Consider the following 21,775-nt stretch of genomic DNA (forward strand, 5'->3'; position numbering starts at 1 on the left):
AGGAACTGTCAGATCAAAAAGATGCAAAAAATACTTCATAGAAAAATTTTGCAAAAATGCTGCAGGAAAAGAAAATCCCCAGCAAAGGAGGTACGTTTTCTGAAGCAGTTTCCACAAAAAAAACCTCACGGTATTTCATGTGTGAAATGACACTAAACATTTTTTTCAATCTGTGAAGCTTCAACTGCAAATTGTTCAAATTCTGCAAATTTCATGAAATTCGACCCAGAGTCAATTCACAGCAAATTCATATGTTTTAAAGTACTGAACAAAAAAAATGCTTAAAATTTTTTGAGAAATAAAACTTTTTTTATTAAAGTGGATTTTTCATACGACGCCTGGCAAAAATTATGGAATCACTGGCCTTGGAGGATGTTTATTCAGTTGTTTAATTTTGTAGAGAAAAAGCAGATCCCAGACATGGCACAAAACTAAAGTAATTTCAAATGGCAACTTTCTGGCTTTAAGAAGCACTGAAAGAAATCAAGAGCAAAAAATGTGGTAGTCAGTAATGGTTACTTTTTTTAACAAAGCATTTTGGAAAAATTATGGAATCACTCAATTCTGAGGAAAAAAATTATGGAATAAATTTTCATGAAAGAGAAGGAGATCCAGCTCAACGAAATAGTGAAAAATCCATAGTTTATTTCACTTAAAATATAGTGAAAGGACAAAACATCAGCATACAAAAAAATATTTTAAAACCAAGGTCAACGCGTTTCCGGTGACTAAGCACCCTTAATCATGATCATTAATCATGATTAAGGGTGCTTAGTCACCGGAAACGCGTTGACCTTGGTTTTAAAATATTTTTTTGTATGCTGATGTTTTGTCCTTTCACTATATTTTAAGTGAAATAAACTATGGATTTTTCACTATTTCGTTGAGCTGGATCGCCTTCTCTTTCCTGTTCGTCTACGCCCTGACACAGCGGTTCCGTGCTCCGAGCTCTTGGGAATGTCGGTATGGTGAGCTGGATTTTGTTTTTTCCAATAAATTTTCATACCCAAAAATAACACCTGCTTCAAATTAGATCTGCTCGTTAGTCTGCATCTAAAAAGGAGTGATCACACCTTGGAGAGCTGTTGCACCAAGTGGACTGACATGAATCAAGGCTCCAACACGAGAGATGTCAATTGAAACAAAGGAGAGGATTATCAAACTCTTAAAAGAGGGTAAATCATCACGCAATGTTGCAAAAGATGTTGGTTGTTCACAGTCACCTGTGTCTAAAATCTGGACCAAATACAAACAACTTGGGAAGGTTGTTAAAGGCAAACATACTGGTAGACCAAGGAAGACATCAAAGTGTCAAGACCGGAAACTTAAAGCAATTTGTCTCCAAAATAGGAAATGCACAACAAAACAAATGAGGAACAAATGGGTGGAAACTGAAGTCATCGTCTGTGACCGAACAGTAAGAAACCGCCTAAAGGAAATGGGATTTACATACAGAAAAGCTAAACGAAAGCCATCATTAACACCTAAACAGCAAAAAACAAGGTTACAATGGGCTAAGGAAAAGCAATCGTGGACTGTGGATGACTGGATGAAAGTCATATTCAGTGATGAATTGCAAATCTGCATTGGGCAAGGTGATGATGCTGGAACTTTTGCTTGGTGCCGTTCCAATGAGATTTATAAAGATGACTGCCTGAAGAGAACATGCAAATTTCCCCAGTCATTGATGATATGGGGCTGCATGTCGGGTAAAGGCACTGGGGAGATGGCTGTCGTTACATCTTCAATAAATGCACAAGTTTATGTTGATATTTTGGACACTTTTCTTATCCCATCAATTGAAAGGATGTTTGGGGATGATGAAATCATTGTTAAAGATGATAATGCATCCTGCCATAGAGCAAAAACTGTGAAAATATTCCTTGAAATGAGACATAAGGTCAATGTCATGGCCTGCAAATAGTCCGGATCTCAATCCAATTGAAAATCTTTGGTGGAAGTTGAAGAAAATTGTCCATGACAAGGCTCCAACCTGCAAAGCTGATCTGGCAACAGCAATCAGAGAAAGTTGGAGCCAGATTGATGAAGAGTCCTGTGTGACACTCATAAGTCCATGCCTCAGGGACTGCAAGCTGTTATAAAAGCCAGAGGTGCTGCAACAAAATACTAGTGATGTGTTGGAGTGTTGAGTTGTTTGTTTGTTTTTCATGATTCAATAATTTTTTCCTCAGAATTGAATAATTCCATAATTTTTCCCCGATCCTAGGTTAAAAAAAGTAACCATTACTGACTACCACATTTTTTATTCTTGATTTCTTTTAGTGTTTCTTAAAGCCAGAAAGTTGCCATTTGAAATGACTTTAGTTTTGTGCCATGTCTGTGATCTGCTTTTTATCTACAAAATTAAACAACTGAATGAACATCCTCCGGTGATCCCATAAATTTTGCCAGGGGTTGTAGAAATGAATAGAGGTTTCAAGGGTTTCTGAGGAGGATTTTAGAGATCTTCTCCAAGATTTCATCACAAACCTCTGTGTGAACATTTAGGTCTTAGTCTAATGTCCGACCGGAGACGCTTAAAACACTTGGTGGAAAAAGAAGTTCATGGAGGACTCTGCTCCATCTGGACACACAGGTCCCACAGCACGGTGGCGCAGTGGTTAGCACAGCAGCCTTGCAGCGCTGGGGTCCTGGGTTCTAATCCCACCCAGGACAACATCTGCAAAGAGTTTGTATGTTCTCTCCGTGTTTGCGTGGGTTTCCTCCGGGCACTCCGGTTTCCTCCCACATTCCAAAGACATACTGATAGGAATTCTAGATTGTGAGCCCAATCGGGGACAGTGATGATAATGTGTGCAAACTGTAAAGCGCTGCGGAATATGTTAGCGCTATATAAAAATAAAGATTATTATTATTTATCACAGCTTCTAGGTGGAAAAGTCGCATCATTTGGATGCATCTTTTGGCGGTCTTACGCCATTTTCGCCCAGCTTCTATACAGTGGGCTGAGGGAAGGGTGTTGACGGGGCCTCGTTAAATTCATGAAGAGCAGCGGTGTTGGCTAGGACACAAATCTCACTCCGGCTGGGACAGGAGTAGGATACATGGCGGGGATCACACACACAGGCGGGTGTGAACAACGCCCAGCTTCATGAACCCATTCAGCCAAAAAGGCTGTAAGAAAAAGAAAAAACTTCAGGAAAAGAAAATAAGGAGCATTTCCTGAAATAATTTCCATCAGAGACTCCCACCCCCGGCACCGGGAGATGACGCAACCGGGCGAGGACCCGTCTACACCGCGGCCAGTCCCCGTCTGACTGAGCGCACAGCTGCACTGGCTAGAGGTGCGGAGCTGAGTCACGTGACAGCCCGCACCACATGACTGTTACGTCACGGCAGCTCCCTTCAGACCCCACCGTAGCCCTCACCGGAGCCCATAGTCACCCACATAAGCGGCTATAGAGAAGTTCCGCAGTACCGGTACACGTTATCCGCAGGTCGCCCGGTTTTTCTCTAGCTCGTTGTGCGGAACGTCTAGACAAGGAACTCGGGTTCATTTCTACGTGTTTCCGGTCGACGCATTATCAATGTAGCACATCAGCGGGCGGAGCGCTTTCCCGGTGACCCTGCTGCGGCTGTCAAGGGCCGAGCTCCGGTTCATCATGGCGACGGTGGAGGAGGGCGGATGGACGTACTGATGACCGTCCGTAAGATCGCCTCGATCTGTACGATGGTGAGTGTCCGGGCAGGGCGGTGAGGGGGTCCGGGGGCCGCCCTGCTGGATAAGGGGGTGACAGGGAGCAGGATTAGCAGGGACATAGGTGGTGAGGTGCCAGGAGGACACCCCCGGTATATACATGTCTGTGCACATATACCTGCAGGCCAGCTGGGATAGCACTACAAGTGCCAGCGTGCCCAGAGCCTCAGTGCTACAGGTGGCAGAGCGGGGCTGTGCCAGTGGCTGCTCCTGCTTGGACCCCGTGTGACTTTCTAGGTGCTTCCTGTGCCCCTAAATTATGGGTCTCCCCGGACTTGTGGTCATGTGCTCAGTGTCATAAGTCTGCACCCCTGCTCTACCCTAATGTGGCTCACACAGACTGGTATCATCCCATGTCCCCTGCCCGGCTGCCCGTCCCGTCCCCTGCGCGGCTGCCCGTCCCGTCCCCTGCGCGGCTGCCCGTCCCGTCCCCTGCGCGGCTGCCCGTCCCGTCCCCTGCGCGGCTGCCCGTCCCCTGCGCGGCTGCCCGTCCCGTCCCCTGCGCGGCTGCCCGTCCCGTCCCCTGCGCGGCTGCCCGTCCCGTCCCCTGCGCGGCTGCCCGTCCCGTCCCCTGCGCGGCTGCCCGTCCCGTCCCCTGCGCGGCTGCCCGGCCCGTCCCCTGCGCGGCTGCCCGGCCCGTCCCCTGCGCGGCTGCCCGGCCCGTCCCCTGCGCGGCTGCCCGTCCCGTCCCCTGCGCGGCTGCCCGTCCCGTCCCCTGCGCGGCTGCCCGTCCCGTCCCCTGCGCGGCTGCCCGTCCCGTCCCCTGCGCGGCTGCCCGTCCCGTCCCCTGCGCGGCTGCCCGTCCCGTCCCCTGCGCGGCTGCCCGTCCCGTCCCCTGCGCGGCTGCCCGGCCCGTCCCCTGCGCGGCTGCCCGGCCCGTCCCCTGCGCGGCTGCCCGGCCCGTCCCCTGCGCGGCTGCCCACATCGTCCCCTGCCCAGACCGTCCCCGTGCGCGGCTGCCCGGGCCGTCCCCGTGCGCGGCTGCCCCCACAGATCAATGTGAGAGATTAAAGGGACACTGTCACCTGAATTTGGAGGGAACAATCTTCAGCCATGGAGGCGGGGTTTTGGGGTTTTTGATCCACCCTTTCCTTACCCGCTGGCTGCATGCTGGCTGCAATATTGGATTGAAGTTCATTCTCTGTCCTCCGTAGTACACGCCTGCGCAAGGCAAGATTGCCTTGTGCAGGCATGTACTACGGATGCAAAAAAGGAGAAAAGACCGAACACAAAGATCAACACAGTAATGAAAAAAACTGACAAAGTAATATATAAATAAATCAAAGGAGTATATTTTATTGGTAACAAATAAGGACAAAAAAAGAAAAAGGGAATGGCAAAGTGGCGCTAACCACACACAATGTGTATACAATCACACTAACACCGCATAAAGAGTATCAAAATATATGTATGTACAAGATATTACAGAAAAATAAATAAATAAATTAATATCATATATGAAACACTGTTATATATACCCCGTAGAATGTACTTATGGGGCAGATACATGTACATAGAGATACATACATCAGGGAACCAAGGGGCCGCAATGGTCAGTACACATAAATCTAAATAGAGTAAATCACTGAGTATACGACTGAATCCATTGCTATATGTAGGGCCAAAATATATCGTGACCTGCAGCTGCATAAGATATCGGTCACAACATGTGAACTATAAATGCAATGGTTTTACCTGTGTATAGCGGTGAGTGCGAGCAAACGCGCCCCGACGCGCGTTTCGGATCAAAAATCCTTCGTCTGCGCAAGGTAATCTTGCCTTGCGCAGGCGTGTACTACGGAGGACAGAGAATGAACTTCAATCCAATATTGCAGCCAGCAGGTAAGGAAAGGGTGAATCAAAAACCCCGCCTCCATGGCTGAAGATTGTTCCCTCCAAATTCAGGTGACAGTGTCCCTTTAAAGGGTTATTCCCACAAAATCAGTCAGTAACAATCCTGAAATAAAGTGTTCAAGTGCAGTCAATTTCCAAAAGTTCTCTCTGCTCCAGATCTCACCCCATGAAAAATCATATACCGCCGGGTTTCACCTACCAAGCTTGCCAAGGATACGTCCTGCAGTTTCCATGACAGATGGGCACATGCTCAGTAGACACCTGCTATTCTATCGTGGGTGCCCCCCTCTTAAATTGCGGTGACACAGCACATGTGTGATTGCTCCGGGTGGCCATGGGTGCTGTGGACCTGCTGCTCTCAGATGAGGAGTAGTTATCCTCTTCTCCAATCCTTGGGGGAATGTAGTTTCCAGTGGTCACCAGTTCAGCCCTGAAGGCTCGCCCGCTTCTCACTGAGCATAGGGACACAATAATGCTGGAGCCAGAAAAAGATATAAGAAATTATCCGTCGAGGCTCTGTAGGAATGGCTTGGTTACGTTAGAGAGGTTATTAGACTACATGGAATTTGGAAAACATTCTGGGATAACCTCTTTAAATGGAATCGGTCATGTAAAATAACGCTATTAATCTACAGGTTAATAGTGTTCTGACATCATGCGGCAATGAAAGCCACGCTGCAGGGAGGAAAGGAACTTTATGCCCACTGGCAGTCTGGCTACTTTCAGTCAAAGGGGCACACTGACTGACAGCTGGGTCTAATGCTGAGCTGCTGTCAGTCAGTGCCGCAGGATTAGGAAGCAACTTCTCTGCAAAGGTTCCTCATACGTCTGTCTGACACTGTGTGACCCCATCTTTAGGGTATGTTCACATGAGCATTTTCTGTCTGCTTGAACAACAACCTCACACTAATTACACATGGGCATCTTCCACACAGCCTCATGTTTCCATGAGCCAGGTCCTAGTCTCATACAAAGACTGAACTTGTGCATGTGAATGGCAGATGGCTCCAGAACCCACTATGTGGCCAAGCACATGAAGCCAATTTGGAAACGTAACTCTAGTGATGAGCAAATGTGCTCGGATAAGATGCGACAGCTGCGGGACGTGAAGCCGCGGGGACTCAAACATATTTTTCGAGCACACCAAAGACACTCGGTCCGCACCTGAGCACGCCCAGATAACACCTTATCAGAGCATGATTGTTCATCACTGGACTCGGACAACATCTTGTCTTACTCCTCGCTTGGTACCACTCGGTCAGTACCTGAGCATGCCCAGATAACACCTTATCAGAGCATAATCGCTCATCACTGGACTTGGACAACTTCTTGTCTTGCTCCTCGCTTGGTACCACTCGGTCTGCACCTGAGCATGCCCAGATAACACCTTATCAGAGCATGATCGCTCATCACCGGACTTGGACAACTTCTTGTCTTACTCTTCACTTGGCACCGATTAAAATAATAAAGCCTATTCTCATCCGTGCGGACGCCGTTGCCGCAGTGTTGGCACTCGTTCTCCCAGGGCTCTCGTATGGTGTTGTCACGATACGCCGCCGTCAAATCAGCACTGGCATCACTGTTTCCACCTTTGACAAATCAAACATTGAGATGAAATCCGAGACTTCCTCTTCATGTTGGATTTGTCCGAAGGTTGGGACAGTGATGCCAGCGCTGATTGGGTGCTGGTGTTACTTGTCATAACACCGCACAAGAGCCCCGGGGAGATCAAGTACCAACACTGCGGGAACGGCGCCGACATGGGAGGTGAGTATAGGCTTTATTATTATATGGGGGCCAAACATTTTGATCAAGAATGGGTTCTCCTGGTAGTGGACAAACCCTTAAAGTTTTGTTTGTGTGAACTCCCAGTAGTATTACAGTAGCAGTAAGGCTCTGAATTGTTTTATTTTTTTATTATTGTTTGGATCTGTTTTTTATTCTAGCATTTGAAGTCCTAAAGAGAATGCTATAGCATAACACCAGTAAAATCACCAAACCAAGATCATGTTATGTCTGGGAGAACCACCTCTCTGCTGACACCAGATAACATGACAAAAATGCTTTGTATTTTTTAAAATCCCTTTTAGCTGCAGAGATATGTTAAGAATAAACTTATAAAACTGTGAGATTGAAGCCATCTATGGGCTACGTTCCCATCTTTTGGTGAGGTTTTGATGTTGCAGATTTTTTGCATCTACTATGTAAATTAGATATCTTGCATTTTGCTCCGCCAAAAATGCAGTGTCAAAGCCTCCCTAAAAATTCACCGGGAGCTCAACCTTCTATTTTTTCCCTAGTAGCTGAGTACCCCTACAAGTAACATTAAATACATGGTCACTAGTGATGAGCCAACACAATGGGATAAGGTGTTATGAGCATGCTATGGTGCTATCCAAGTGTCTTCAGAGTGCTCGAATAATATGTTTGACAACACATGCAGGGATTGCCGGTTATATGTGGGGACTGGAACATATTATTCGAGCACGCTGAAGACCCTCGGAATACCCTTTATCCCATCATGCTCCATAGTAATTCTAGCATGGTCACCTCTATCCATTTAGCAGGAGGAGGCTCCTCTCTTCCCCAGCATTACCAGCTATTGGGTCTCTAATCTTTCCCCTATAATTTTCTGGAGCCCTCCACTCTTTCCTCTCTGTACCCCAGCAACATTCCTCCTTGCTCCTCGCGGTGCTTTTTCTGTAGCAGGCCTTCTGTAATGTGCTCTCTGCTGATTCACCCTGTTCCTGCATCCACTTGTGCTGTCTGAGGTCGCTGATGGAGAGCCTCATGGTTGCTGGTATTATTTGGGGTGGTCAGTGAGCGCCCCGGCTCAGACAGCAGTCACTAAACAGAAGGAAGGGAGATGAAGGCTGTGTGTTGTGCCAGAAGTGAGACGTTAGCCGCCATGTGGTTTAGGATTGGTAGAATACCCCATGAAATGTTCCGCTGCCTCCTACATCGTGGCTTCTGACTCTTGAGTTCCAACATTTTTATTTTCCTGGCTTTGATGCAGAAATTAGACTTTCTCTCATTCACTGGTTGTCATTAGTATTCCTAGACTTGTACTGACTTTGTCTTTGACTTATTTCTCTATATTGATTTATTCTTACTGCACATTTATTGGATTTCATGTGTATTTCATCACTTTTTTTGTTTGCCCTGGCTAATTGGTCAATTATGTGCTTATCTTGTGGAAGGTAATGACGTGATATCCAGTCTGTACCTAAAATTGTAGATTGGTACGTAGAACGATGTCAGTGTACGGGACATGTGGAGCCGTTGTGTTTATCAGGCTTGTTAGAATTGTAACAAGCCCCACCAAGGAAGCCCACGTGAAACGCGCGTCAGGGCTGAGAGTATCTGGTCCCAAGTGGATACTATGGGTAAGAACTGAATCTGGCTTGATCTACAGTTAGGTCCATATATATTTGGACAGAGACAACATTATTCTAATTTTGGTTATAGACATTACCACAAAGAATTTTAAACCAAACAATTCAGATGCAGTTGAAGTTCAGACTTTCAGCTTTTATTTGAGGGTATCCACATTAAAATTGGATGAAGGGTTTAGGAGTTTCAGCTCCTTAACCTGTGCCACCCTGTTTTTAAAGGGACCAAAAGTAATTGGACAGATTAAATAATTTTAAATAAAATGTTTATTTTTAGTACTTGGTTGAAAACCCTTTGTTGGCAATGACTGCCTGAAGTCTTGAACTCATGGACATCACCAGACGCTGTGTTTCCTCCTTTTTGATGCTCTGCCAGGCCTTCACTGCGGTGGTTTTCAGTTGCTGTTTGTTTGTGGGCCTTTCTGTCTGAAGTTTAGTCTTTAACAAGTGAAATGCATGCTCAATTGGGTTGAGATCAGGTGACTGACTTGGCCATTGAAGAATATTCCACTTCTTTGCTTTAATAAACTCCTGGGTTGCTTTGGCTTTATGTTTTGGGTCATTGTGCATCTGTAGTATGAAACGACGACCAATCAGATTGGCTGCATTTGGCTGGATCTGAGCACATAGTATGGCTCTGAATACCTCAGAATTCATTTGGCTGCTTCTGTCCTGTGTCACATCATCAATAAACACTGGTGACCCAGTGCCACTGGCAGCCATGCATGCCCAAGCCATCCCACTGCCTCCGCCGTGTTTTACAGATGATGTGGTATGCTTTGGATCATGAGCTGTACCACGCCTTCCCCATACTTTTCTCTTTCGATCATTCTGGTAGAGGTTGATCTTGGTTTCATCTGTCCAAAGAATGTTCTTCCAGAACTGTGCTGGCTTTTTTAGAGTTTTTTTTTAGCAAAGTCCAGTCTAGCCTTTTTATTCTTGATGCTTATGAGTGGCTTGCACCGTGCAGTGAACCCTCTGTATTTACTTTCATGTAGTCTTCTCTTTATGGTAGATTTGGATATTGATACGCCGACCTCCTGGAGAGTGTTGGTCACTTGGTTGGCTGTTGTGAAGGGGTTTCTCTTCACCATGGAGATAATTCTGCGATCATCCACCACTGTTGTCTTCCGTGGGCGCCCAGGTCTTTTTGCATTGATGAGTTCACCAGTGCTTTCTTTCTTTCTCAGGATGTACCAAACTGTAGATTTTGCCACTCCTAATATTGCAGCAATTTCTCGGATGGTTTTGTTCTGTTTTCGCAGCTTAAGGATGGCTTGTTTCACCTGCATGGAGAGCTCCTTTGACCGCATGTTTACTTCACAGCAAAACCTTCCAAATGCAAGCACCACACCTCAAATCAACTCCAGGCCTTTTATCTGCTTAATTGAGAATGACATAACGAAGGGATTGCCCACACCTGTCCATGAAATAGCCTCAGAGTCAATTGTCCAATTACTTTTGGTCCCTTTAAAAACAGGGTGGCACATGTTAAGGAGCTGAAACTCCTAAACCCTTCATCCAATTTTAATGTGGATACCCTCAAATGAAAGCTGAAAGTCTGAACTTCAGAATTGTTTTGTTTAAAATTCATTGTGGTAATGTCTATAACCAAAATTAGAAAAATGTTGTTTGTGTCCAAATATATATGGACCTAACTGTATTTGCGGTCTTTGCTCCCTTAAAGCGATACACACCCTATTATTTTGAGGGGTGATATACACTGTCTTTTTTTCTTGTACATATTTGTGGTTTATGGGAGTAATTACTGCATTTATACTGGCACTTTATATGACTTGCTGCTATTTTTTTGGTTTTCCCATTCCCCTTTACTTCCGCTCCTTTTTTTGGGGACCATCCGCTTTACACCGGTGTTAGGCTAGGTTCACATTGCGTTAGGGCAATCCATTTAGCGCATCTGCTAGCGGATTGCGCTAACGCATTGTCCCAAAAGGGATTGCGTTTGGCGATCCCGCTAGCGTAGATACCTGTCCGTTCGCAACTAACGGATGCGCTAGAGATCTGTTAGCACATTGCAGTCAATGGGTGCGCTAACGGATCCGTTACATAGCGTTAATTGCGACAATTGCGCCATGTAACGGAGTCCGCTAGCGGACACTCATTAACGCAATGTGAACCTAGCCTTAATCAACTATCCACTTTGTCTCTTTTTTTCTTGTGATCTATGTAATTTACTCCGTTGGTTTATATTACTTCTTCTTAATATACTCTTTGATATATTTTATTTGGGATTATTTTTGCTCCTTTCTTTTGTTCGTTTGTATTAGAATTGTACAAGTTTTCTTGTGTTGTGAGTCAGGGTGTAGTAATCATACTGAAGGGTCGTTCTGGTGGGCACCGTTGCCCCAGACGTGGACTTTGTCATCCATTCATCTATCGGTACTGAGAGCTGTGTACAGTATTAGGAATCAGAGGGGCCTCCAAAGAAGATTATGTTCATTAATCTTCAAAAGATGGATCCAGTTCACAGGAATGTGGTATAAACTCTATGAATCTTTGTTGGGTCGTGTAAAAGGGTGCAGCCAAAACAGATGCAAACGTCTATTCCACCAACCCATTCCTGGTGTAACTACATGCCCTTACTTTGGATGGATTTACATGGGCATATAAAAAAAATATCGGAATTTCCTCTAGAAAAAGGAGACAACTTTTTTCTGGCTTGTCTTTTGTATGCAGTCCTTTTTTTCAGCAGCTATGAATAATTTACAAGACCATTTAGAGCTTCCTATGTTACAGAATTGTAATGTATCCGGAAAAATCAGATGCCACTGTGGCTCTATATGGGATCTGTGTTTTTTTTTTTTTTTTAAATCACCCATAGACTTGAATGGGTGCGTCTCATCCAATTTACGGAAGAAGATTGTGCATGCCGTGATTTTATTTTTGTTTTCACACCGATTCGGTCCGTGAAAAAAAATCGCTCATGTGCACTGTCCCAGTAAATAACAATTATCATAGTTCTGTTTTTTTTTTTTTTTTTTTTCATCCTGAAAAAAAAAAATGGTGACGTAAAATAGCCATCCTAGCTAGGTAAAACATTATGAACATACAAACATTTAAAGCACCACTCCAGCGTTTTCTGTAATTTTACCGCCGGAGTGGTGTTATTAATCTAAGTTCCTTGACCCTAGTATTATACTTATCAGCCGTCATCTTCCGCAGTTTGTGATGGATCGTTCTGGTGTTTGCTGGGTGACCCAATGTAAGTCTATGAGAGTCAGAAGGAGGCCAGAACATGGCAATCATAGACTTCCACTAAGAGTTTGTAACGGTTACTTCTGACTTCTAGTCAGTCAGGGGCTGAGATCATGAGATGGCAGATCAGGACCAGAGCGATGCCGAGAAGAGCTGAAGATGGCAGCTGGTAAATATAAGACTAGTCTCGGGGAACTTAGATTACTGGCACCACTCCAGTGAGGCAATAAAAAAAACTGCTGGAGTGGTACTTTAACTCCATCCCGACATTTGCAGTATATATACGTCACCTACCAATGCAGTTTATATACGTCGTGGCGATCGCCCGCGCACAGGGGACTGTCCGCAGGTGATCGTTGGCAGATGTCAGCTGTTTCTGACAGCTGACACCTAGCACGCAGTGCCTGCACTTTAACCAACTAAATACTGCGATTGCTATCGATTGCAGTATTTATGAAGAAGGTAGAGGAAGGAATCGGGGGTCCGATCATTGTCATCGCGGGGGTCCAATCGTTGCCCTAGTGACCTGATGTCGTCAGCTCACCAGAGCTAGCAAACGGTATAAATCATGATCAGTTTCTGTCAATTCATCACTGTCCGTTTATAAGGCAGAGGAAAGCTCCTGCATTCCTATGCTTTATAATCAATCGGACTGAAAAAGTAAAATTCCCATAGTGGGACAGTGTAAAAAAGAAAAAAAAAGTTGGAAAAAAATATTGACAAAATACTAATATATTGCACCCATAAAGATTTTTTTAATGAAAATAAATTAAAAGTACACATTTCGTATCACCGCATATGGAACGACCCGAACTATAAAACTGTCCCACTAGTTAACCCCTCAGTGAACATCGTAAAAAAAAAAAATAGAGACAAAAAACGATCCTTTATGATCATACCGCCGAACAAAAAGTGGAATACAACGCAATCAAAAAGACGAATGTAAATAAATATGGTCTCTCTGAAAACATCATCTTGTCCCACAAAAAGCAAGCCACCTCACCGCTCCATCAGTGGAAAAATAAAAAAGTTATAGCTCTCAGAATAAAGCGATGCAAAAATAATTATTTTTAACTATAAAATAGTTTTTGTGTAAAAGCATCAAAACATAAAAAAAAAATATAACTGTGGTATCGCTGTAATCGTACTGACCCAAAGAATACAACTGCCTTATCAGCTTTACCACACGTGGAACGGCATAAAAGAAAACCATTCCTAAATTGCTGTTTTTTGTTCATTCTGCCTCCCAAAAATTGGAATAGAAAGCAATTATGTGACAGAAAGCGTTGCCGTTAAAAAATTATTGCTCTCAAAATATGGCAATGCTTTAGCAATAAGAAGCATCTTCTAGTGTGTGTATGTGTGTGTGACAGCAGCCAAACATTAAAAAAGCTATATAAACCTGGTATGGCTGTAATCACACCAACCCGAAGAATAGAGCTGCCTAATCATTTGTACCACATGAGGAACGGCATAAAAAAATAAATATAGTAAAACCAATTCTTCACCTGCTGTTAATTTGTTCATTTTGCCTCCTAAAGATCGCAGTAAGGCTCGACTCTCATTTTTCCTGCACTCTGCGCTGAGCGCTTGCACCAGGGTCTCTGTGTAAATCTCTGAAATATGTGATTCAGATGGAACCTCCGGTGGAAAATTTCTTATAATGAGGCACTGTGGACGCCATGTGGCTGCCTATAATCCAGCAGTGTCCCTCTTTTTAGCCGTGCATAAAAGCGCAATTGACCAGTTTTGTGCACCTCTGAATAAAGGACTCCGCTGAACAGAGGCCAGGCGGAGCCCAGAGTAACTCTGCTGCCTCATTATAGTGAATGGATTCCTCGAGGGTTTCATCTGAATCATGTCACTCAGATTTGGATAGAAACCTCAAATTAAGTGCTCAACGTAGAGCGCATGATAAACGTGATCCAAAATGTTATGTAAAAAGTTCCTAACAAAAGCTTCAAATCAATTCCCCCCCTAAAAAAAATCAAGTCCCCACTCAGGTCCATCATCTGTTAACGGAAATATAGGGGGCTTCCCCAGTACAGGTAGTGCAAAGGTTCTGGAAAAGCGCTATGGCCCCTCACCCCACAAAACAAATTCAGCAAATTCTGCACTCCCATATGCAATTGACCCCTCCGTTCTGAGCTCCAGTGTGCCTAAACCACAGTTAGCGTCCACATGGTTGGCATTTCTATAGTGATGAGAGCCCCCCTAATTTACGGGTGCGTGTCTTCAGAAGCACGAGCTGGGCATAACGTACTGATCACTTACAACCAAAATGGAGTCACTTGAGGGGGGATTCTGCTCTTTTAGTACTTGGGGGTTCTGTGTTGTGAATTCTGTGGTCAAGCTCTCTCCTGTGGTCATGAGTGGTACTTCGGCTGGTTCTGTCTATGAGCTTCCTCTGGTGGATGTGAGTGGGGCTGCGGCTTCTGAGTTTCCTTCCTCAGGTGACGAGGTTAAGTTGTTAGGTGCTGCTCTATTTAACTCCACCTAGTTCTTTGTTCCTGGCCTCCAGTCAATGTTCCAGTATTGGTCTTGCTTTCTCCTGGATCGTTCTTGTGGCCTGTCTGCCCTGCATAAGCTAAGTTTTGCTTGTGTTACTTTTTGTTTGCTATATTTTCTGTCCAGCTTGCTATATTGGTTTTTCTTGCTTGCTGGAAGCTCTGAGACGCAGAGGGAGCACCTCCGTACCGTTAGTCAGTGCGGAGGGTCTTTTTGCCCCCTCTGCGTGGTTGTTTGTAGGTTTTTGTGCTGACCGCAAAGCTATCTTTCCTATCCTTGGTCTATTCAGTAAGTCGGGCCTCACTTTGCTAAATCTATTTAATCTCTGTGTTTGTATTTTCATCTTACTCACAGTCATTATATGTGGGGGGCTGCCTTTTCCTTTGGGGAATTTCTCTGAGGCAAGGTAGGCTTATTTTTCTATCTTCAGGGCTAGCTAGTTTCTCAGGCTGTGCCCGAGGCGCCTAGGTTTTGGTCAGGAGCGCTCCACGGCTACCTTTAGTGTGGTATGATAGGATTAGGGATTGCGGTCAGCAGAGTTCCCCCGTCTCAGAGCTCGTCCTATGTTAGTAACTATCAGGTCACTTTGTGTGCTCTTAACCACTAGGTCCATTGTGGTTCTGAATCACCTGTTCATAGCAGTTCTGTATCTGAAGTTCGCATACTATTCTAGGAAAATCTGCTCTCCAGGAGTCAAATCCGTCTCTCCCGAGTCTCGCTGTGTGGCTATGCAGTACAGTCCACAACATATGGGGTCTTTCTACATTCAGCAGAAATTGTGGGGCAAACTATGGTGCCGTTTTACTTATTTCCCAGTGTGAAAATGTAAAATCCTGGGGCTAAAACAAAATGTTGGGGGTAAAATTGCAATTGTTTTTTCTCCACTGCCCAATGGTATAAAATTCTGTAACCCACATCTGTTGCCAATATGAGCATTGCACCCCTAGATGAATTCTTTGAGAGGTTTAGTTTTTAAAATGGGGTCTCTTATGGGGGTACTGCTGTTCTGGCACCTCACGGGCTCTGCCAATGTGGCATGGCACCTATATATATATATATATATATATATATATATATATATATATATATATATATATATATATATATATATATATATATATATATATATATATATATATATATATATATATATATATATATACACACTAGATTGTGGCCCGATTCTAACGCATCGGGTATTCTAGAATATGCATGTCCCATATGGACAATGATGATTCCAGAATTCGTGGCAGACTGTGCCCGTGGCTGATTGGTCGAGGCAACCTTTATGACATCATCGTCGCCATGGCAACCATTATGACATCTACGTCGATACTGTGCCCGTCGCTGATTGGTCGAGGCGAATTTGCGGCAGACTGTGCCCGTCGCTGATTGGTCAAGGCAACCTTTATGACATCATCGTCACCATGCTGTGCCCGTCGCTGATTGGTCGAGACCTGGCGATTCTAACGCATCGGGTATTCTAGAATATGCATGTCCCCGTAGTATATGGACAATGATGATTCCAGAATTTGCGGCAGACTGTGCCCGTCGCTGATTGGTCGAGGCAACCTTTATGATGTCATCGTCGCCATAGCAACCATTATGACATCATCGTCGCTGATTGGTCGAGGCCTGGCAGCCTCGACCAATCAGAGACGCGGGATGTCTACGTCCTTTATGACATCATCGTCGATGATTGAATCAGAGACATGGGATTTCTACGTCGATACTGTGCCCGTCGCTGATTGGTCGAGGCCTGGCGGCCTCGACCAATCAGAGACGCGGGATTTCCTGGACGGACAGACAGACGGAAAAACCCTTAGACAATTATATATATAGATACTAGATTGTGGCCCGATTCTAACGCATCGGGTATTCTAGAATATGCATGTCCCCGTAGTATATGGATAATGACGATTCCAGAATTCGCGGCAGACTGTGCCCGTCGCTGATTGGTCGAGGCAACCTTTATGACATCATCATCTTCGCCATGGCAACCATTATGACATCTACGTCGATACTGTGCCCGTCGCTGATTGGTTGAGGCGAATTCGCGGCAGACTGTGCCCGTCGCTGATTGGTCGAGGCAAACTTTATGACATCATCGTCGCCATGCTGTGTGGCGGCCTCGACCAATCAGAGACGCGGGATTTCCAGGACAGACAGACAAACCCTTAGGCAATTATATACATACTAGATTGTGGCCCGATTCTAGCGCATCGGGTATTCTAGAATATGCATGTCCCCGTAGTATATGGACAATGATGATTCCAGAATTCGCGGCAGACTGTGCCCGTCGCTGATTGGTCGAGGCAACCTTTATGACATCATCGTCGCCATGGCAACCATTATGACATCATCGTCGCTGTGCCCGTTGCTGATTGGTCGAGGCAACCTTTATGACATCATCGTCGCCATGGCAACCATTATGACATAATCGTCACTGTGCCCGTTGCTGATTTCTATGTCCTTTATGACATCATCGTCGCTGTGCCCGTTGCTGATTGGTCGAGGCCTGGCGGCCTCGACCAATCAGACGCGGGATTTCTACGTCCTTTATGACATCATCGTCGCTGTGCCCGTTGCTGATTGGTTGAGGCCTAGCGGCCTCAACCAATCAGAGACGCGGGATTTCTACGTCGATGCTGTGCCGGTCTCTGATTGGTCGAGGCCTGGCGGCCTCGACCAATCAGAGAGCCAGGATTTCCAGGACAGACAGACAGACAGACAGACGGAAAAACCCTTAGACAATTATATATATAGATACATACACACATACACAAGATGGTGGGGTATTCTAGAATATGCATGTCCACGCAGTATATTGCACAGCGACGTAGTATATTGGCCAGCTACGTAGTATATTGCCCAGCCACGTATGTAACAGGTTAAAAAATAAAAAATAAACATATACTCACCATCCGAGGGCCCCTTGAAGTCCTGGCGCCTGTGTGCGGTGCACGCGGCAGCTTCCGGTCCCATGGTTGGTATGAGCGCAGGACCTGTGATGACGTCGCAGTCACATGACCGTGACGTCATGGCAGGTCCTTCTCGCATAGCATCCTTTTTTTTTTTATTTAAATAGATTTTTATTAACAATATAAAAAAAAGAGAACAACAGAATGCCATTTACATTGCATTATATCAGATACACATTTTCTTACTTTAATAAACCCCAACATTACCCCAACTACCCCCCTCCCCCATAAGACAGCTCAGTCTCAATCTCCACCCCACCGAGGCATTATCTGCCTCATGTAATTTATCCTCTTCCAGGTCTTAGGAAACACGACGCCTATACTCCTCAATCCAAATCAAGCCAAGGAGACCATATTTTATTAAAGAGTTCTATTTTCCCCCTTTTACTGTACACCCCCTTTTCCAATTTTAGACCATGTTGAACATATTGGAGAAATTCCCTTCTCACAGGTGGTTCCGCGTTTATCCAGTTTCGTGCTATTACTTTCCTGGCCATGTAGAGTAGCCTAGCGATTGCAATCTTCCAAGTATTGTCAACTCCAATTTCTTCCACATATCCCAGCACACATACTATCGGGTCTCTAACAACTCTGCACTTATATGCTGCTTCAACCCGGCTCAAAACCACCACCCAAAAGGCAGCCAGTCTCGGACACGTCCACATCATGTGATATATTCCTGCCTTCTCACTCGCACACCTCGGACACCCAGAATTGGCACGCAATCCCGCTTTGTATAACACTTCCGGAGATTTATATACCCTATGCAAAATGTATAGCTGCTAGAGCCTATATGGTTCACTCAAGGACAGTCGCGGAACCCACTCCATCACCGATTCCCAGGTTTCATTTTCCATCGGCCCCACTTCTCTCTCCCACTTAGCTCTCGCCTTTATAGGGAAATCTAGCAGAAATGTGTGCATAAGGTCCTTATACAGAGTGGAAATAACTCCCCTTGTAGTACCCTCACCACACACATACTCCAACACTATATCATCTTGAACCCTGATATCAGCCTTCTTATTCTGAGCTCTAAAGGCATGTCTCATCTGCGCATACTGATATTCCCCTGTGGATCGCAAACCAAATTCTTCCTGCAATTGGGAAAAGGACTTCAGCTCCTGCTGCTGGATTATCTGGTGAACAAAGCAAATTCCCTTATTCTGCCATTCCATCAATCCTCCCAGGGCCTCAAAATCCTTTAAGTTGTGGTTAGACCATATCGGTGTGAATTTAGTCAACCCTGTAACCCCACGAATCTGCCTTAGTCTATTCCATAATTTACGAATCAGGAACAGGGTTGGATATATTTTCCCCAGCGCGCCCAATGAGCCATCCTCCAAACACCTGGCCATCGGTCGTCGGTCCGTCACCTCTTCCAATAGCTGTTGTACTGCACTGGATGACGCCCCTCGCGCCCAGCCCTTCAAATGCTGGCTCTGGGCCGCAAGGAAGTATATTTCCGGGTTGGGCAAAGCCAAACCACCATCTTCCTTGGGTCGTTGAAGCGTCTCCAAGCTAATACGTGGATATTGTCTACCCCATATCAAACTTCTAAAGAGGGCATTAATCTGCCTGAACTTCCCCCGAGGGATCCAAATTGGTGCGTTATGCAGAACATAGAGAATTTTGGGCATAAGGACCATTTTAATAAGGTTTACCCTACCGACGACCGATAGATGTAGCTTATTCCAGGCGTCTACCTTTGCCTTGAGTACCCCCATAACAGGAGTCAAATTTCTTTGCAGAAACTCCGCCACCGGCACCGAAATCCATATTCCAAGATATTTAAATTGGGAAACCACCTTCAGCCTCTCATCCCCAACATCCTCACTCACATTCTCTCCTACGTCATCCACTCTAAAAAGAACCGTCTTATCCCAATTAATTGTTAGTCCCGACACAGTACCAAATCTCTCAACAATTTCAACGGCCCCTCTTAGTGAATTGTCTGGATCCTCCAGGAACAGCAAAACATCATCCGCATATAACGCTATTTTTTCCTCTACTTTGCCATACCTAAACCCAGGGACCCCATCCGACTGCCGAATCTTAGCAGCAAGAGGTTCTACAGCCAACGCGAACAGGAGGGGTGACAGCGGGCATCCCTGCCTAGTACCCCTAGCCAGCCCTATAGGACGAGATAGCTCCCCATTTACTCTAATTCTGGCGGATGGTAATGAGTACAACAGCTGTATCCAGGCCACAAACTGCGGGCCAAACCCCATACATTCCAGCACCTGCCAGAGGTACCCCCATTCGACGCTGTCAAACGCCTTGTGTGCATCTAGCGATACAATCACTCTTCGACCACAGTTATCAGACTCTACCTGCAAATTTACATATAACCTCCGCAAATTGATCGCCGTTGATCTATCCGGCATAAAGCCAGATTGGTCCGAATGCACCAGACTCGCAATAACACTAGAGAGGCGGAGAGCCAACACCTTGGCCAGAAGCTTGACATCAATTGTTAGTAAAGAAATTGGGCGGTACGACTCCGGTTTCCCCAAGTCCTTATCCTCCTTTGGAATGACCACTATTATGGCCTCTCTCATAGAGGCTGGCAAGCGCCCACAAGACCTAGCTTCCTCCAATACCATTTTTAATCTAGGAATCAACACTTCTGCCAACCCTTTATAGATCTCAGCGGGTAACCCATCGACCCCAGGCGCCTTCCCATTGGCCATAGACATCAATGCCCGACTCAATTCCTCCTCAGTGATAGGGGCCTCAAGGCTCTCCCTATCTGCCTCACTCAGTCTCGGCAAATCCAGACCTTCCAAGAAAGTCAGTGCATCCTCGACCGATTCACCAACCCGAGAGGAATACAAATCTGCATAGAAGTCCGCAAAGGCTCTCAAAATTTCAGGTGTTTCCGTTATTTTACCTCCACTAGCAGAATCCAAAGAGTGTATATATGAAGAACCTCTCCGAGCAGCAGCCACTACCGACAGCATATGTCCCACTGTTTCTCCCTCCTGATAGAACAATACCCTTTGGAAATCTCGTTTCCTCTCAGCTTTACCTAGCAGAATTTTTTCCAAATGATCTTGTGCGTTTTTCATTCTTTTCTCTGCCTCAGGGGTTCCCAGTGTGGCCATCCCATCCTCTGCTTCCTTCAACTCCTCAACTGCCGCTTTTTCTACCTCTCTCGTCTTCCGCTTACACCTACTAATGTCCCTAAACAGTAGTCCCCTCAGGTACGCCTTCATTGCATCCCAAATTGTAAGAGCGTCGGCGCTTCCATCATTTAAGAGAAAGAATTCCGCCACCTCCCGTCCTATACTTTCCAACTCAATACTCTGTAACCAATTAGGATGAATCTTCCATTCTCTCCCACTTAGCGAGCGAGCCCCCTCCAATCTAACCTCTACTTCAATTGGACTATGGTCCGACAAGGCCCTTGGCAGATATCTCACCTCCCCAACCAGTGTGTCCAAGATCCTGTTACCCAGAGCCATATCGATTCTAGAGAGTGTGGCATGTGCCGGTGAATAACATGAGTACCCTCTCTCCCCCACATGTCTAACCCTCCACAGATCAATCAAACCTATCTCCTGTATATAGGTGCCAAATGTTGTTATGTGTCCCTCCGACCTATTCTGAGTATTTTTATTTTTATCCCAATATTCATCACAGATGTTATTTAGATCTCCGATAATTATTAACGGTGTCGGTCCCCATTTTTCCACTCGCTCCATTACTTCTCTAATCTTCCTGCTAGAGTAGGGAGGCGGAATATACATCGCGGCAACACACAGCATCACTCCATACAGTATACACCGTAATAGTACATACTGTCCCTCCACGTCCACATATACCTTCACCTCCTCATACTGAACTCCCGCTGGAACCAAGATTGAGACTCCTCTTGCATACGTGGAGAAGGTAGAATGATATCCCCTCTGGATCCATCGTCTATTCAAAACATCCACTTTTTCCCTTACCAAATGCGTCTCCAGCAAGCATATCATTGAGGCCCTTTGGTCTCTTGCATATTGCAAACACGCAGCACGTCTAGATTTCTCCCCTAGGCCTCTCACATTCCAGCACAAAATCTTAAAACGGGTCCCCATCACTTGGCTCATCTTCACTATAAGTAT

At 45.4% G+C, this 21,775-nt stretch overlaps 1 protein-coding gene across 1 annotated transcript in view; it reads left to right on the forward strand.

The window, feature by feature from the left end:
* The first annotated feature begins 3,341 nt into the window (after nucleotides 1-3,341).
* The window catches only part of LOC138662085 (ubiquitin carboxyl-terminal hydrolase 12-like), a 95,166-nt gene continuing 76,732 nt past the window's right edge, over nucleotides 3,342-21,775 (forward strand). Inside the window, exon 1 of the mRNA XM_069747224.1 lies at nucleotides 3,342-3,694. Within this exon, the coding sequence (XP_069603325.1) occupies nucleotides 3,647-3,694 (48 nt within the window). The 5' untranslated portion in view covers nucleotides 3,342-3,646. The remainder of the gene's footprint in view (nucleotides 3,695-21,775) is intronic.

The sequence above is a fragment of the Ranitomeya imitator genome, chromosome 2 (genome assembly GCF_032444005.1).
Source record: "Ranitomeya imitator isolate aRanImi1 chromosome 2, aRanImi1.pri, whole genome shotgun sequence".
NCBI classification, from domain to species: Eukaryota; Metazoa; Chordata; class Amphibia; order Anura; family Dendrobatidae; genus Ranitomeya; species Ranitomeya imitator.